This window comes from Marmota monax, unplaced genomic scaffold (assembly GCF_021218885.2).
Source record: "Marmota monax isolate L192 unplaced genomic scaffold, Marmota_monax_Labrador192_F-V1.1 WCK01_AAM20220418_F8-fsc00007, whole genome shotgun sequence".
NCBI classification, from domain to species: domain Eukaryota; kingdom Metazoa; phylum Chordata; class Mammalia; order Rodentia; family Sciuridae; genus Marmota; species Marmota monax.
Genome location: NW_026692781.1, coordinates 23,827,499 through 23,845,670, shown reverse-complemented (window position 1 = coordinate 23,845,670; position 18,172 = coordinate 23,827,499). Strand labels below are relative to the sequence as shown.

Here is an 18,172-nt window from a genome sequence, read left to right as displayed (position 1 = left end):
AGGCAAAAGCTATCACTTTCTTATTTCATGCAACATGACTAAACTTTTCACCTTAGGTAATTGAAACTTTCTCAATTCCAGTGAGCGGGGAAATCAGATTAACTTTACATAAGTTTGCTCCCTTTCAGACTTTGTTTGAATGTACCTGTTATAAAGAACCATCCACAATTGACAGTATTTTTCAAACTAGCTTTGACAACGGTAACAGAAAAAGTGAAATGAATATCTTTGGTTGTAATTCAAAGTATAAGCCAACAGCCAGATTAATTGAAGAATATCATAGATAGTTCTTACATCATTTGCATTGTCTTTAGATCCTAACAGACAATAAATAGCCTCAAGAAATAGATAATGATATTAAAGTAAAAGCATTATATGAAGGACTTGAAGGTGTGCCTCAGTGGTAGAATGTGTGGTTAACATGTGTGAGGCCCTGGGTTCACTCTCAGCACTGGAAAAAATATTACATGAATCATGTGTGAAAATTCTTTGTTTTGAAATCAAGAAGTATTTTAGATATCTGTAATTACTTAGTAAGTGAAAGCAATTTCTGTCCTAATTTGTGAAAGGAATATTTTGATTTCCACAAAAATAGCTTATGAGAATTTAATAAATGAGGTATGAGGTTTCCCAAGGAATATAAGCAAGTTCATATCTATTTCTAATACATAATGGCTTAAACATTCTAACTTTGTTTCTTATTATCACCATCTATATCTAGGATAATTTTCAAGAAGACCCAATACAGATGTCTATGATCATCTGTAACTGTCTGAAGGAAGAAAGGAAGATTTTGGAAAATGCCCAGAGATTTAATCAGGTACTTTTTTCTAATTGAACACCAACAATTATAATGAAAATTCATTCATTCATTTCACAAATATTATCCAGGCCCAGATCAAGGCAGTGGTGAACATCCTTCTGATTTTATAGCAAGAAGCAGGGAAAGTCAGGTTGAGAGATTTTATGGAACCTGGCTTTACAAAGGATCCTAATCCAAAAGATTGTTATCTGGGGACAGGTTTGTTTTGAGCTTCTCAGAGAACACCTGAGTCTTTGAACACCTTAATAAAGGCTTTTATGGCTTGAGGGAAGGTCCTGGTGTCTGGGGGTGTCAGGGACAGTAAAGAGGCACAACAGGAGCCTCCTTTCCACAGTACTCCAGCTTTCCCCTGGCTGCGCAGTACAGAAACATTTCTTTTTCCCCTCTTGCTGAAGTAACTGTTGCATCGATATATTTTCTATTCATACCAAAGTATGTATGCATCGGATGATGCTTCAAAATAATCCAGTTTGGGGGCCAGAGGAGAATACAAATAAAACAAGAATATCTATGAATTCATAATTAATTTTGAGGGAATGCCTAAAGCCACTAAAAACAGAGCAAAAAACAAAGTTATAGACCAAGTTTATTTATAAATATCAATGTAAATCCTAAACAAAATATCAGGGACCAGAATTAAATGCTAGATTAAGAAAATAATGCATTATGACCAAGTAGGACTTATTACATGTTACCAGGGTAGCCCCTGCTTAGGAAATCCATTGTAATTAATTATGTTAATAGTGCAAGGAGAAAAAACATTTTCTTCTCTTCATAGATGCTGAGCAGGTCTGACAAAATCCAATGCCCATTCCTGATTAAAATGTGCCATAAGATAGGAATTGATGCATACTTCTTAAACATACTAAAATATACATCTCTCAGTTCTAGAGACAGTAATTCACTCAGAAAACTCAAGTTAGAAACACATGACAAGGATGTTCACTATTTTGCTATTTAACATTACATTGTTGATATTGGCTAATGTAATTAGATAAGAAAAAAGTCACTAGAAGCATAAGAATTAAAAACAACATAAAAAAGTATGAGCTCTCCTGAGTTAACTAATAATTTTGTGATGCCAATAAGAACAGCAACAAGTTGTTTTCTAAAGCTGTACCGATGAATTCTGAAATTCATATGAAAAATACACACACATGAATAACAAGAAAACTCCTGAAAAAATATAGCAATGAAATGGGACCAGCCCTATCAGACGTTCTAAAAATTTTCTATCATTAAATGTGGTTCAAAGGTTCAGGCTTATATAGAGACCAATGGGAAGAGGAAGAAAAATCTAGAAATAAATCCAGGTGCATATGGAAGTTTATATGTACAGGTGGCAGTTCAAAGCCCTGGGGAAAATAGGGACTTTCCACTAAATGTAGTTAAGACAGCCAATTGCAAAAAGTTAAACTTGGACCTGTGCTTCACATGGAACATAGGAACAAGCATCATACATTTCAGAAATCCAAATAAATAATTAAAAGCTCTGCTGTGATATTTCACAGTAGGCTGACTGCAGATAACAATTATGTGCTACATATTTCAGAAAGCTAGGAGAAAGGATATTTCTTCACCATGAAGAAATGACTCATGATTGAGGAGATATGTTTATCCCAATTTAAACATTATACAGTATGTACATATGCTGAATTTTCACATTATTATGTACAATTTTTGTATTTTATGTATCAACTAAAAGAAGATAAAATTTTTAAAATGCAAAATATAAAATTAAAGGGCTGGGGTGGTGGCTCAGCGGTAGAGTGCTCGCCTCGCACATGTGAGACCCTGGGTTCGATCCTCAGCACCACATAAAAATAAATAAGTGAAATAAAGGTATTGTGTCCAACTACAACTAAAAAATAAAACATATATATATAATATATATAATTAAAAAATAAAAGTAAGACATGAAACTATGCAAGTGCTAGGGAAAAAAATGGATGGATTCCTTTATATTCTTTGAGTAGGGAAAGACTTTCTAATATGAGGTCACTAATATGAGCAATCTAGGTATTAAGGAAAGATTAGACTGACTACCTTGAATACATAAAAAATCCCACATAGAATGTACTATGAAGGACACTGTAAGAAAGGTTGACAGTCACAGTTTTTGCTGTGTGGAGCCTTTAAACAAAAGTAACATCTTTCTAGAATCTAATCTCCATGAAAATAGGGGCCATCCTGTTTACCACTTAATGCCTGGGCCTACAAGGTTGGCTGACATTTACTTAGTACCTAGTGAGTGTGCACTGACAGGGTATACCTTCTGTGATAAACAGACACCCAGGTCTGATTTCCTGGTAGAACTGAAGACTCCCAGGCAAGTCTGGGTTTATATCTATTGGTTTTGTAATAGCAGATTTTCACTGAAGTTCTTAAAGAAATACTTTCCAATTTCATTATACCTCTGAATCCTTTGGGATGGTGTTAAAATGGGGTTCTGGTTTAGCAATCAGATTAGGACCAGAGTTTACACATTCCAAAAGCTCCCAAGTGATATAAGATGCTGCTGGTCTGGGAACTGAATTTTGAATCACAGGGCTTTAAAATAAATAATGACAGGATTAATATGGATAATGTTAATGAATATACATAAAATGTACAGAATTTGAAAAACCCTTAAATAATGCCTGTGTGATACCATTTGACTCTAAAAATTGATGGAAACTTCTAGAAACACTATTTATTTTAAGCAAGAACTGAGCCTAGGCTTTCTATAGCCTTTTAACAGTTTGCCAGCATTTTCCAGGGCCTCAGGAACTGAGCTGTTTCTTATTGACACACATGTGGGAAACTTGTAGTAAGTTTTGGAAGGTCTGGAGGTAGGTGGGGCTCAAGGTGTGAACTTGACTTTGGAGTGTAGCCAGTGAGTAAATGCATCAGAAGATGATGGCTGCTAACTATGCACTTCCCATTACAGGCTCAGGCAGGGAATATTCAGAACACCGTGATGCTAGACAAACAGAAGGAGCTTGACAACAAAGTTAGAAATGTGAAGGATCAGGTTATGGTGAGTATGGAGAGAAACGTGCATTTATTCTGTAACTGTTTATAGGGGAAAATGATTTCAGTTGCCCTGAGTGCAAACCTAAGAAGGAGTCTTTTGAGTAGTTGAGAAGAAAATTTTTGCTGCAGGTTTAAACCAGAAGTAAACAAATCAGTAAAGCCAGCGAACAGCTAGACTTTTTATAGTCCTATCATAACTTCCAAACATCCAGTTTATTTTTCTGCCTTCAAGATCATGCAGTAAATGTTGACTTTGCCCCATTATGCAATAAACTGCTGCACTAAACAGTCCTTCAACATCCACACTCTCAAATCAAATCAGGGTTGTTCTGGGAGTCACACAGAGCCTTAGGGTAAGCAAGGCCTATCTTCCTCAAGCACAATTTATTTTTTTCCAAGCAGATATTTTTCTACTAAGACTTGGAGGAGGAGCCAAAAAAAACCATTTCATTGAAAGAAATTCCTGTACATTTCTAATTAGAGTAAGATAATTGGCAGCAATTTTAAGATAAAACTTGGAAGATAGCATATGGAAGCAGAGGGCTGCCACAGCCCCCTTGTTGGCCTGTGTTAATTCTTCTCCACTGAGGTTACCTGGGGAAAGGTTAAGGAGCTCTGCTTCACATGAGGCCCACATTTGTGGAAAGGCCTTCCAGCGAGAGGTCCAGTCCTGCCCTGGGTCTCTGGGTAATACCAGCATGGCCTGGACTCCTGTATTTTAGATGACATTTTTTCCAAACCCCAGACTCAGGAGCAGTAGTGTCCTGCGATCTCCTAGGGGAACACAGCATTAAAGTGGAAACCAAGCAAGCTTGGTCTGGAAAAGCTATGGAAATCTAGAGAAGGATGTGTATAGATATGACCAAATGCAAAAGAAATGAAGCTTATTTATAAAGCGCATGTACAATTTATTGTCCGAATTCAGATGTGTCTGAATAAGAGGCCCCTGTTAATAATTACACCTTGACAGCAGGTGCTCAACCAGGACTGTCCCAGTTAAACAGATGTGCATGGTCACCCTCCTCATTTGTAAGATCTGAGAAAATTTTCCATGAGCTTGCTTTGTCCTGCTGTGTGCTTCATGATGCAGTTGCTAAGTCACACCTTAGAGGTAGTCTCAGAAATGATGAGGAACAGTCAAAATTTAGGCCCTGAGCCAGGTAATAACAATTTGAGAATTGTTACATATTTTCATTATTTTTTAATGTTATTACCTTCTTATCAGTGAGAATGATAGTATTTCACCTGTGTAGTTAGAGCTTCACAAGGCTTATTCATCTTGAAGGGAGCTAGAATTATATATTCCTGGATTCTGTAGAAGCAATAATCTGTTTCCTGAAGTCTTTGGAATCTGATAATCAGAGGAAAACTTGTTCATATCTTTATCTGCAGTCTATAGAACATGAAATCAAGACCCTAGAAGATTTACAAGATGAATATGACTTTAAATGCAAGACCTTGCAGAATAGAGGTAAGAGTTAACCAGGAAAGTAGTGCCCCTGGGCTCTGTGCCTTCCTATCAACACCAGATAACAAAGGAAATCACTCCTTTACATTTGCCAAGCATTTTCTAGCTCTGAGTTACTGATTTCGTCTTCTTGATCACCCAGACCTTCACATTTCAGACAATATAATTATTTGTCATGGGGCTTTCAGTAGCATCCCTGACTTCTTCCCACCAGATGTCAGCAGCACTACCCTTCCGCCCCCAGTGGTGACAGCCCAAACTGTCCCCAGACATTGCTGAATGTCCCCAGTGGGGTGGGCAAATTCACTCCCAGTGGATAACCACTGACCATGTGTAACACACCTTATTGTTTGTTGTATCTAGCCCACTGATTGGCATAGACTGGTAGATGTTGCTTCAAATATTTCAGCTCATGTGTATACACTGCAGATAGGTTCAGCATTTTTCTCATTTACTGTTTTAAAGCAGTTTCAATTTATTTTGTTGTTCCTGCTTATTAGTAACAGTAGTAGCAACTAAAAATAACCCCAGAATGTGCATTGTATAGAACAGGTAGAGTACCACATTTATCCTTGTCTAGTGAACATTTGATTGCTAGGGAGAGATTATCAGTATGATTTGGGTAAACAGTGTGAGAGAAAGAAACCTCAACTACTAGTTGTCCTTTTCTCTTTCCAAGCCATAGATGTATTTCATATACACTTTTTTATCTGAAGTTTTGAATTTTGTCATTTATACTTAAGTAATATTCTGACAGTGATTTAAGTAGAATAGTAGTACTGTTTCCAATTACATGAGTCACTGAAAACTAGTATTTTATTTCAGTGTGCCCAGTTTTATACATTAGGGCATTTTTTGTTGTTGTTGTTGTTCTTTTCAATAAAGGTTGAAGGCCAGACTTTGAGTTTATATCATATTTCTCCTAAATCTGTGTGACGGTTAGCTTTAATTTTTATCTTTTTACACATATGTATTTGTCCACTGTCTTTCAATTCACAGAACATGAAACCAATGGTGCAGCAAAGAATGACCAGAAACAGGAAGAGCTCTCTCTCCAGAAGATGTTTTTAATGCTTGACCATAAGAGAAAGGTAGGCCTTGCTTTCCAGAACAGCATGTTGCTTTTGTCACAGGCTGTAACTAATGGAAGTTAGTTTAGAAGAGAGGAAAAATTATTTTTATAACCACTTGGATTAGAGCCCCAGTTGAGAATGAAAGGATATTTGCTTTGCTTTGGAGAAAATCTTTTTTTTTTTTCATTGATTAAAAGTGAATTTATTTCACGTGGTTTCTTCCTCTCCCTTTAGGAAATAGTTCACAAAATTCGAGAGCTGCTGAATATCACTGAACTTACCCAGAATGCCCTGATTAATGATGAGCTAGTGGAGTGGAAGCGGAGACAGCAGAGTGCCTGTATTGGGGGGCCACCCAATGCTTGCCTTGATCAGCTGCAGAACTGGTGAGTCTCCGGAGTGGAACACTGGCAGCTGACTGGCTGACCACAGAAACTCATAAAGAGCACCTTTAGTGAAATGAGCCCTGTCAAAACTTTGGTTTAGAGTTTGACATAGTCCAGCTTCTTCTTACCCTGGAAACTCTTGGAAAGTTCAGTGTTGTGTGTGACTGTCACCATGGTCACCAAGTCTGCTTGATTTGGAGCATTCTTGGACTATGGGCTGTATCATTGGACTGTACCAAAACCCCAGTGACGTGTTTGTTAACGTAACACATTCAACAACTTGAGTCCTGATGTTTTATTAAAAATAAAACATCTTGAGTCATTTTCTAGGCTTACATGAAATAGTGGTTTGTCATGGGCCACCCACTCAGCCGTCCATCTGGTAAGTATGAAATGCTGGCTCTGTGCTGGGACCTGGGCACACGAAGATTGATTCTTGGGCCTTGCCCTTCATTTCCCAGTATGGAGGGGAAGACGATATGGGAATACTTCTGAACAGTGAAGGGTTCCAGATGCTCTAGCAAAAAGAGGGCAGAGGAGGTGGTCTGCTCTGGCTCTCTGAATGGGAGGAGAAGTTCTTCCCAGCAGAGAGAGGAGATAGGCGGAGGCCCAGAGGCACACTGGATGGCTGGAAAATGCCAGGGAGATAGAGGCAAAAGATGCCTCAGCTCGGTCATGAAGGTTCTTAGCTCCACGCTGAGAATGAGGGTCTTTACTCAGGGTGCACTAAAGGCAAAGGCAGGCTTTTGGCCTAAGCAGGAGTTATATTTCTCTGATTTTTATTTAGAAAGGGCACTCTGGCAGCAGCTTGGAGAATAGAGACAGAAAGGCTGATTGGGATGCTATTAGCATATTACTGTGTCCTGGGAAGGGACCAAGAGGTGAACTTGGGGTGGACCAAAAGGGATGGAAGAGGTGGGATCTCAGAGTGAACCTGAGAGGATGGTGGCCTGAGATAATTGCCAAACACCCAAGCACCAGAGACCTAGTGGGGTTATTTTCATGAGATTGCAGTGCTGATTTGTTAAAAATCACAGTTAATATTCAGCCATTTATTTTTATTCTGTGAATTAATTGCCTGTACATATTCCAAATTTCTTGTGGATTAGAGCAGAGCTTCCCATCCCAGACGGCGCCTAGATACTGACCCCCTGAGCCCTCCAGGTGGTCAGGGAAGTGCTGGGGTGTCTGGAGCCCCCTAGTGGTCATCAGAGGCTGTAGGCACTTCTTCCTGAGACAGAAGTGTTCCAGTGTTCCCCAGATGTAGGGTTGTTTCCTGTGTGCCATGGCTGGGACTGGAAGTGGACTGGGAGATGCTGGGCAGCATCTCCTTGGGAACTCACCAGCCACCACCCTGTATTCACATTTTTGTGATGGAGAATGGCTCTCAGTACTTGGAACTGGATTCAAGAAGTAAAACTACTAAGCAAAGTTAACGTTCTTCAGCGGGAAGATGTTTTCAAAAGATTTCATCTGTCATCCTCCAGGCAAATAAAATGGCCCTTCCACAGCACACCTGGGCTTAGGGGCTATGTCACCATTAGCACTGACTCTAAGGAAGGAAAACCTAAAATCCATCTCTAGGTTTTCTCACTGCCTTCTTATTTTAGAGTCTAGGTGAAGTCTATTACTTTCTCCTCTCACTTGAGTGAAACAGTGGTCTTTGTTCTTCCCTCCCCTTCCTGCATGGTCCCACAGCTTCCAGACTCTCTTTTGCATGGTGTCTCTGACAGGTCTCACCAAGGCTGGTTGCTCATGGTCACTGTCTTGCTGTAAAACTTCCACGGAGCCTCACTGTCTCGCACCGCCTGAAGGCATCCCCTTGCATTTCCCCTGACTCTGCCTTCCTCTTTGCCCTCTTTAAATCCCAGATACCTTTAAGGTCAATTGAAGTTACAGATCACCTGGAAGCTCTGCCCCACCCATCTCTGCACACTAGTGTAGGTCTCCGGAGTGTACAGAAGCTTTTGATCCAGGCCCTAACCAATCAGTGGATGTTAATTTTTTTTTCCTCCAAAATAACTGAGCTCCTAATGACAACATAAGCCTCGCCTCCCCCACCCTTCCTTCACTTCTCCCTGGAGTGTGGAGTCCACAACATGGGTAATAATATGTTGCCCAAACAGCTCATGGATTCCTATAATTCTCTTCAACCCAGGCTGCTTTGAGACCGTTGCTCATTGAGACACCTGTGTCTTGTACCTTCCCAGGTTCACCATAGTTGCAGAGAGTCTGCAGCAGGTTCGTCAGCAGCTAAAAAAGCTGGAGGAACTGGAGCAGAAGTACACCTACGATCACGACCCTATCACAAAAAATAAAAAGGTGTTATGGGAACGCACTTTCAGCCTCTTCCAGCAGCTCATTCAGAGGTAACTCCAGGGGGATTTATTTGCATCTACTGCAGTTGATTTATGCAGAGGAACATCTTTATAGCAATTCAGATAATTTAGAAGGATTTAATATTTAATAGGCTAGACACATTTCTTAATGGCATTTGACTTCCTGAATTCCTTGCTTATGCTAGTGGTCCTCCAGTCTTCCTAGGCTGGAAGCCACAGCACCCTTAATTTTTACTGCCCCTCAGCCACTCTATGCCAGGACCTAGCATGTCTGCCACCAGGGTGTTTATCCTCTCCTTCCTGTACCTTGGCCTCATGGTGTTTCAGGTTCTCAAATCTTCTTTTCTGGACTCTTACATAGTAGCCTCCCAACCAGGCCCCTTTTCCAGCCCATGCACCCTAGCTCCTGAGACCCAGGGGTGTCCCAGGACAGAGGTCTCATCACGTAGCAAGTGGGGCACCTCAGCTGGACATTCCTGGCCCACTTTCACAAACTGGACCTGCTGGCTGCTCCTCTCAGCTTCTTCACATACCCCATTTCCATGCAGATGCCAACTTGCTCTTTCCTGGGCCCACGCTGTACAGTTTCTTCTCCACGGCTCTATTTCCTTTACCTCAAGCCTTCTTGTCATACCTACTGTCCTCATTATATCACCCTCAAGGTTTTAGTTTGTGCCTCGCCATTAAACCTTCCCAGAGTTCCCAAGCAGATATTCTCTCCCTTGCAGACCTGCCCAGTTCATTCTCTATTCCTCTCCTGTTCTGCCTTTGATTAGAAAACTGCTTATGTGTTTCTGTTATCTTTGTTGAAAATGGGAAGGTTCTTTGTCATCCTTCCTCCCCACTCCCGCCCCCATGGGGCTAGCACATTGCCTTGTAAAGAATAGTTTTTCCAAACTAAGCAAAAGAGTAGAGTTCCTATTGCAAGTGTCTTTCTTTCTTTCTTTCTTTCTTTCTTTCTTTCTTTCTTTCTTTCTTTCTTTCTTTCTTTCTCTCTCTCTTTCCTTCCTTCCTTCCTTCCTTCTCTCTTTCTTTCTTTCTCTTTCTTTTTTTGTTTTAACATTAACATGTCATTGAAAATATTAAGGACGTTTGAATTCTTTTATTGAAAAATTTGATTCTTAATGCAAATTTGTAAATGAACATAAATGATTTTAGACTCTTCACTGTTGGATAGTGTCATAAGTTTTTACAATTACTCTGTTTTTTGTTGTTGTTGTTTATTTGTTTTGTACCAGGGATTGAACTCGGGGGCAATTAACCACTGAGCTACATCCCCTGCCCTTTTTTTTATTTTTTAATTTGAGACAAGGTTTCACTAAGTTGCTTAGGGCCTTGCTAAGTTACTGAGGCTGGGCTTGAACTTGTGATCTTTCTGCCTCAGCCTCCTGAGCCACTAGGATTACAGGCTTGCTTGGGTTTGGGGATTTCTCTTCTAACTAATGGAATTATTTTGTCCATACAATTTGTCAGATTCCTGCAGACTGGTTTTTAGGTTATGTTCTCTATTTGTTTCCTAAGGAAAGTTATTTCTTCATTTGCTGCCTCAACCTTGATGGACATGCTAATTTGTCTATTCTTTCTGGGTATTTATAGTTCATTTGTGGTGGAGAGACAGCCATGCATGCCGACTCATCCTCAGAGGCCACTGGTCTTGAAGACTGGGGTCCAGTTCACTGTGAAATTGAGGTAATAAAGATGTACTTCCATATGCTATCTGTCCTGTAGTTTGTACCCCTAATTTTCTTTTACATGATGGTTGTATAGGTACTTTAGAGGAAATAATTTTTCATGAAATAATTTAATATGAATTCTTACTTAGAATATCCAAGATTCTATCCTTTATGCTCAGGATAGAAATATAGCCAATGTATATGCAAATATATACACACCTGGGATTTTTTCCAAATGTAAATGTAATGCATATTCATAGTAAAAAGGAATACAGAATTGCAGAAATGCATATGATAAAGAGTGAGAAAGTTCCCCAGCCACACCTTGAGCAGAGGCTCATAACCTGAGCTTTATGAACCCCTAAAACTGAAGTATTGTATGCAGACATAGATTATGATATACATTTTTCTGGTGAGCTCATAGCTTTTATCAGTTTCCCAAAGTGGTCTGTGATCTAAGTCTGTGGACCACAATAGTACAGAGCCTTGTGTTTGTCTTTCCATAATTTTGTCTATGTCTACACAAATATGTGTAAATCCATGCATGTACATATATATTTCATACATAGGCACACATGCACATAAAATTCAGGACAAATAGTATTTCATTTTTTAGAACTAGGCTTCTACACAGGTGGTATTTTGTAGCTTTTCTACTTGTTGATAATGGTAGACCTGGTCTGGGTGAGAACATGCAGCTTTGCCCTGTTCTAAAGGATGGTAAGGTACGTTCATTTACTCTTTCCTCTAGAGTTGAGCAGTTAGACCCTGAAGAGCTGGGCTTGCCTTCAGGGTTGACCATTGTTGATTCAGGTCCACAGGTGCTGCTTCCCTGCCTGGCACAGTTACAGTAGCACAGATAAGCACCCATGGGTTCCACAACTCACAGTGGGCAGGAATAGTGGACATCTATCTGATCCTGGCCTCTGCTCCACTGAACAGAGCTGACCAGAGACCTGAGCGTTCTTCCCCACAGTCCCCAGCTAATGGAGCAGAGGCATGTGATGTCTCAGCCCAGTCTCATGCCTTCCATCTTTCCATACCTCCCTGGAGTGATAAAGCCGTACCCTCATTTTTCTGGTTATGGATGATAGTTTTTATTTTCTCCCAAGAGGGCAGAAAATCAGATAAAAGTTTTATAGAGTAACATTCACTATTTTCACCATATAGATTGGCCAAGAGTACAAACTTTGATGAACTCTGTGTTGGCAAGTTTATTTGAAGAAGCTGCTACTCTCACTAATTTTGATGGGAATGTAGAATTAATGCTGTGTGCCATCAGAATTTAATATTAAATTTTGCCTCCAGCAATTTTACAGCTAGGAATTAACCCTACAAATGCAGTTAGGAAAAAGCTAAGTAGATATGAAAGCGTGTCAGTTTCATTGTTTGTAAAAATCAAAAATTGGAGGGGGAATATTTTATATAAATGTACATATATGGGGAATTGGCATAATAAGTAAACTGTAATAGATAATTTTTTTAAAATAATGTCTTTTATTTTTCTTTCCAGACTGTTGGTGAAATTGCAAGAGCTGAATTATAATTTGAAAGTCAAAGTCTTATTTGACAAGTGAGATATTTTTAATATTATCTAAGATACATGTACTATTGAAATACTGATTTTTTTTTGGAAGAGGGGTACCAGGGATTGAACTCAGGGGCACTTGACCACTAAGCCACATCCCCAGTCCTTCTTTGTATTTTATTTATAGACAGGGTCTTACCGAGTTTCTTAGCGCCTCACTTTTGCTGAGGCTGGCTTTGAACTCATGATCCTCTTGCCTCAGCCACTCAAGCCACTGAGATTATAGGTGTATGCCACCATACCCAGCTGAAGTGCTGATTTTATTAACCAAATATGGACTCCTCCATTAAATGAGCTGATTCATCAACTGTTCAACCTCTCTGCACTGGGAGGAAGTTTGCTACCTCCCTGGGGACCTAGGGCTGAGCCCAGGGTCCTAACTCTGCTGCCTATGAGCAGAGGATCCATCCTAGTCAGATCCACTAGAATTGTTATAAATGATCCAATAGATTTAAATTAATGGCGCTCGATCCAACAGAGCTGAAGATCCAGCTGTAAGACTGTGGCCAGCCGGGAGGCTGTCGTTTCTAGAGTAAGGTTACAGGCATTGGGGAGCATGCATGGAAACTGCTGCTGTCACCCTTTTCTTTTTGGGTTATCGGGGACCCAAAAATGGGCAGCATCTTTCATGGGGGTCCAGATGGAGCAGCCCACCCCACTTTGCCCTTAGACCTCAGACCTGAACTGGCAGTGACTCACCATTTACCTTGCCAGGCTGTCTCCCCCCACACGTATTTAATGCTTTTGTTATCTTGTATTATCTACTGATTTAGTAAGTTTCCAAACCATTTATGAGAATTCAGATCATTTTCCTCTGGCTTTTGGCTTTTTTCACTCCTGTAAAAGTCATCTTCCTTGTAGTACTGCCTGCACCTTTGTCTTCCCTTTGGGCAAGCCATTGTCTTCGACTTCTCTGTAAACCAGTTAGCTTTTACTGCAGAACAAACCATCCCTAAACTTAGTAGCTCAATGCCCAAAAACCTACTGTTTCTCATATGCTGTGAGTTGTAGATGGCCCTTCTGGTCTGGGCTCGTTTGGCTGGAGATGACTGGTCTAGCGTGGCCTTGTTACATATCAGGGGTCTCAGCTGGAGTAACAGGGTCCTCCTTCATGTGTCTCTGAGAGGCCACCCTGAGCCTGTCACATGGCGACAATGTTCTTCCAGCAGGTGGAGGCTAGCCTTGAACTTGTGCAGTCAGTCCCATCCATTCTGTCATTAGAAGCAAGTCAAGGCCAGCCGAGGTACAAGGGATGGCAAGTACTTCTCAGGGGCAGCTCGCCACACTGCTTTTGCTCAGTTCTTTCAGCTTGTTTGTGCCCCTTTTTCTTTTCGGTCTGTTCAGCTCTTTTTTTTTCTTCTTCTTTTGATAAGGCAACTTTGAATCATACTGTTACTTTTATTTTAAATTCTTTTTTTTTTCGAACAGGGAAAAATAGGTCCCTTTTATAACTATTATTATTCACAATGTCACACTGACATTCTAGCTGAGATAGGAAAGAAAGGGCAGCTAACTCCTGTGAGTGAGCTAGTGATTTCTCATTTACATCTATGCCACCAACAGATACATTATTTGGCCCGAACATGACAGTCCCTTTTAGGTTGTTAGAAAGTCCTTAAAGGTACTTGAAACTGGGTACTTTATGTAAAGAAAATAGGTCTATTTAGCTCACAGTTCTGAAGGCTGTGAATTTCAAGATCAGGTGACAGCGGCTGGCAAGGGTCTCGTGTTATGGCACAATGTGGTGGGTGGTATCCCATGGCAGGCATGTGAGAAACTCATGGTGAGAGAGGAAACAAAAGAGTAATCTGGGAAGGCCAGCTGTGCCTCATAACAACTGGCTCATGGAGTAATCAGTGCAGTATCACAAGACCTAGCCCACTCCTCCAAGGCAGGCCTTGATGGCTTCTAAGGGCAGCACCCCAGTGACCTAATCATTTCCCACTGAGCCTCACCTCTGAACATCACCACCCTGGGCACTAGGCCTCCCATACAGGAAGCTTTTGGGGACAAACTGTATCCAATTGTAGCTTGCCAAAGTGTTCACTGAATTTATATGAGGTGCAAGATCTTTCAAGATTTTAAACTCAAACTGAAACGTGCCTGTTTCCCCAAATAATCGACTGTTCTGGTACTTTCACAAGAGCATTGAAGATAACAGAGAAAAAATATATATAAAATTAAGCAGTCACCTTGGAAGGTCCTCGGGGTTCTGTGGCACCAGAGCAGTGTGTCTGCTGGAGCTCCAGTGCAAAGCGCGGACTCGGCTCATGTTTCTTGAAGTTGTCCTCTGCTCTTTTCACCCCTCGGCTCCTCACAGTGTCCCCTAAGGCTGGTGCTGTTAGCTTGTCGGACAAACAAGGAACGTGAGGCTCAGGTGGTTTCTTTGCCTGAGATCTTGGCTTGGTGTATACGAGTGGGTAGAGGAAGGGAGTGAATGAGTCAACAGGGCAGCAAACCCACGGGCATGAATTTATTTTTACTTACATATATACTTCTGTATTTCTTTTAAAACTTATTTCAGTCTTAAATGCCCAGGTGTAATTTTGTATATATCTATCTTTTTTTCCCCCAGAGATGTGAATGAGAGAAACACTGTAAAAGGGTACGTGATGTATTTTGTACTATAGTTTGTTCTCTTGTTTGTTTGTGTCTAATAGCTTGAAGCCTTTTAATTATTTTTCTCCTGTATTGTATAGATTTAGGAAATTCAATATTTTGGGGACACACACGAAAGTGATGAACATGGAGGAATCCACCAATGGAAGTCTGGCGGCTGAATTCCGACACCTGGTAGGGAGACCCGCAGGCTTCCCCTCTTAATACTGTCTGATCTTTTAGCACTCTTGACACTGGAGTGGCACTCAGTGGCACTTTGCAGTGATGGCTTCTCATCACCCGCCCTTAGGGCATCCTGCTTTGTCCTCCTTGTCCAGGGTTGTTCCCTCTGCTTTCCACCCGACTGTCTCAGAAATGCTCCTTTAGGCTGCGGTGGTCTCAGTTCAAGTATTTTATAAACACATGTGCACATAAGTTAGAGCGGCTCTTGTGGCTCCAAGATCTGTGACCAGTCACTCTGGCCCCCTGCAGTTCCCACAGGGTTATGGCTCCTGACTGCTCCTTCTCCCGCTCTCCACGTCCTCAGCAGCCTGACTCTACCACTTTCTTTTCCGAGAAGGAGCCCCCCTTCTTCAGCCTGGCAATAGAAATTCAGGGGGCTGTTTTAAGTGGGTGCTGCCTTTTTTTCTGTGTCTGTGAAAAGAGTAGCTGCCAGATGTTCTGAGGCTCCCAACATCTGGGCTGAGCCTGAAGGGAGGGTGGAGGCAGCTTTCTCATTAACGACCATCCTCTGAGCCAACAAGTATCATAGCTAGATAACTGCACACTGGGTGAGATCCTTGGTGCTCCTGGGGAGCATGAGGGTGTCCAGAGCTGTCCACTGACCCCACTTGGCTCACTGGAACCTGGGGATTGAAATCTGCTTGAGGGCGGTTTTATCTGGGCCTGGCGTCACTAGATTCTAGCTAGAAGTCTCTGCTGAGGGAATAAGGAGGGGAAGCTGTCTCCAGAGCCTGGGGGACAATGAAACAGCCAATGAGGGCACTTGGCTGATTGTTACTGGGGTAAGGAGCAGGATGCTGTTCGCAGGCAAGGGCCATTTTGCCTCTTGTTCTGAATTCTAGAGATAATGTCATGTCCTTTCTAGCCCTTCCATGGGCTGTTTTAATCTGGTGATGCCCACTTTCATCTGATTTATAAATGAAGACATGGACTTTGATGGTGAACATGTGGTTTACTGTGATGTTTCTTGTTTTATAGCAACTGAAAGAGCAGAAAAATGCTGGCAACAGAACTAATGAGGTGAGGGTCTCCGGTTGTATGGGCCCTGATCAGGCAGGTCTTCCAGTGGGGGTGTGTCTGTGGTTCTGGTGGCCAGGCAGGAAAGGGAACTGGGTGTATCTGTGATAATGGGGCCTTCGTTCATGCTTTATAAAGGTTGTCAAAGAATTTTGCTTATGACCTCATTGGACCCACACAGACAGCCCAGTGGGGTGGGGGATGGCATGGTGGGCTTCGGTATTCTTCTCATCTTCGAATCTTGAGGAAATTGAGTCACAGGAAGCTTGTAGGATTTAGCTCGGGTTTCTGAGAACTACTGTCAGCTGGAGTGAGAGGTCAGTTTATGACTACATGCCAAACACCAGGTGTTGAGAGGGTTCTCCTGCCTCATGTCCCCTACCCAGTAGCAGTGTTTTCACAGTGTCTTCTCACAACCTGATCCTCGAGGAGTTGTGTTGTGTTTGTGATGCATTCAAAAATGATCTGTGGACCAAGGACACAATGTCTGGTTTGGAATGTTTGGTTTGGCCTGTTTTTGCCCTTCCACATCACGACCAGTGGAGGTCACTAGAACAATGAGACACATGCTGGTCTGTTTGCACTGAAGCTGTCTCTGTGACCTCCTGGGTCCAGCAGCTGCCCTCCCTAGTTCTAAGTTGTCGTGACGCTTATGTTACATAATGTGTGTGAAGGTGCTTTGAAAACCATCTGTTCCTACCTATACCAAAGCACATTGTGACCTGCCATGCTCAGTGGGAATCTGCCTGGAAAGTGAATTCTTTCCCTGAATTCCATGAGAGTACAGCCCCAGAGCCTTAAGTCATGAAAAACCCTTAAGAAGTTGCTTTTGCCCACTGATGTTTCTTCCTCTGAATTGATATCCCTTGCTATAATTTGAGACATTTTATCATGAGAGAACACTGAGAGGCTTGGAATAATCAAATCTGGTTTAAGTTATTGAATATTGGAGTCTTCTGAGTTACAGCAGATTGGGTCTAGTACCCTTGTAACCTGTTTATTCAGGGTTTTTTTTGTTTTGTTTTGTTTTGTTTTTGTATTGGAGGGATTGATTAACCACTGAGCCACATCCCCTGCCCTTTTTATTTTTTATTTTGAGACACAGTCTCACTGAGTTTGCTCAGGATCTCACTGAATTGCTGAGACTAGCTTTGAATGTGCAGTTCTCCTGCCTCAGCCTCCTAAGCTGCTGGGATCACAGGTGTGCGCCACTATACCTGGTGTTTATTCAGTTTTGAAATTTGTAAGATCAGGGACTGAATGTTTACATTCTCTCTTTCTCCTTTTTTTCCTCTCCCAAGGGTCCTCTTGTTGTCACTGAAGAGCTTCACTCCCTTAGTTTTGAAACTCAGTTGTGCCAGCCTGGCCTGGTCATTGACCTCGAGGTAAGATTTCCAGGGTCTCAAGGTAAAAGCTTTATTTTTACTTCTAACTAATTAGTGTTTCTCAATTTTTGTTTTATCGATATTTACTTAATCATAAAAAGTGATGATCTTTTTCAGTTAATACTATTTGACATTAATCTAAGGGTCCAGGAAGCTAGAGAATTGAATTAGCCTTCAAATTCTGTAAGCTAAATATTCCAGTTGAGATAGTCATTGTTAACTTTTTTATATTAAGTCTTGGAACATATATATTAACTGAAAAATATATCAAAGATAAATTGTGAACAAAAGAATCTAACCTTACATTTAAAATTTTCAAATATAAAATGTATATAAAATTACAAATAACCCATTTGCTTAAGCTGTTGTTTCAAGGTGATAGATCTGTGATTCAGATGGTTTCAAGGTCTTTATCAACTTTTAGACGACCTCGCTGCCCGTCGTGGTGATCTCCAATGTCAGCCAGCTCCCTAGTGGTTGGGCCTCCATCCTGTGGTACAACATGCTGGTGGCGGAACCCAGGGTATGGAAAACACAGTTGCGATTGTACTAAGGGTGAAACAA

General features: G+C 41.2%; 1 protein-coding gene across 1 annotated transcript in view; it reads left to right on the top strand.

The window, feature by feature from the left end:
- Window positions 1-18,172, top strand: part of Stat1 (signal transducer and activator of transcription 1) — a 37,459-nt gene that overhangs the window by 5,838 nt on the left and 13,449 nt on the right. The window contains exons 5-17 of the mRNA XM_046447267.2: window positions 722-820; window positions 3,753-3,842; window positions 5,231-5,309; window positions 6,306-6,397; window positions 6,614-6,765; window positions 8,976-9,134; window positions 10,701-10,793; window positions 12,291-12,350; window positions 14,941-14,970; window positions 15,065-15,158; window positions 16,185-16,226; window positions 17,525-17,608; window positions 18,033-18,131. Of these exons, the coding sequence (XP_046303223.1) occupies window positions 722-820; window positions 3,753-3,842; window positions 5,231-5,309; window positions 6,306-6,397; window positions 6,614-6,765; window positions 8,976-9,134; window positions 10,701-10,793; window positions 12,291-12,350; window positions 14,941-14,970; window positions 15,065-15,158; window positions 16,185-16,226; window positions 17,525-17,608; window positions 18,033-18,131 (1,173 nt within the window). The remainder of the gene's footprint in view (window positions 1-721; window positions 821-3,752; window positions 3,843-5,230; window positions 5,310-6,305; window positions 6,398-6,613; window positions 6,766-8,975; window positions 9,135-10,700; window positions 10,794-12,290; window positions 12,351-14,940; window positions 14,971-15,064; window positions 15,159-16,184; window positions 16,227-17,524; window positions 17,609-18,032; window positions 18,132-18,172) is intronic.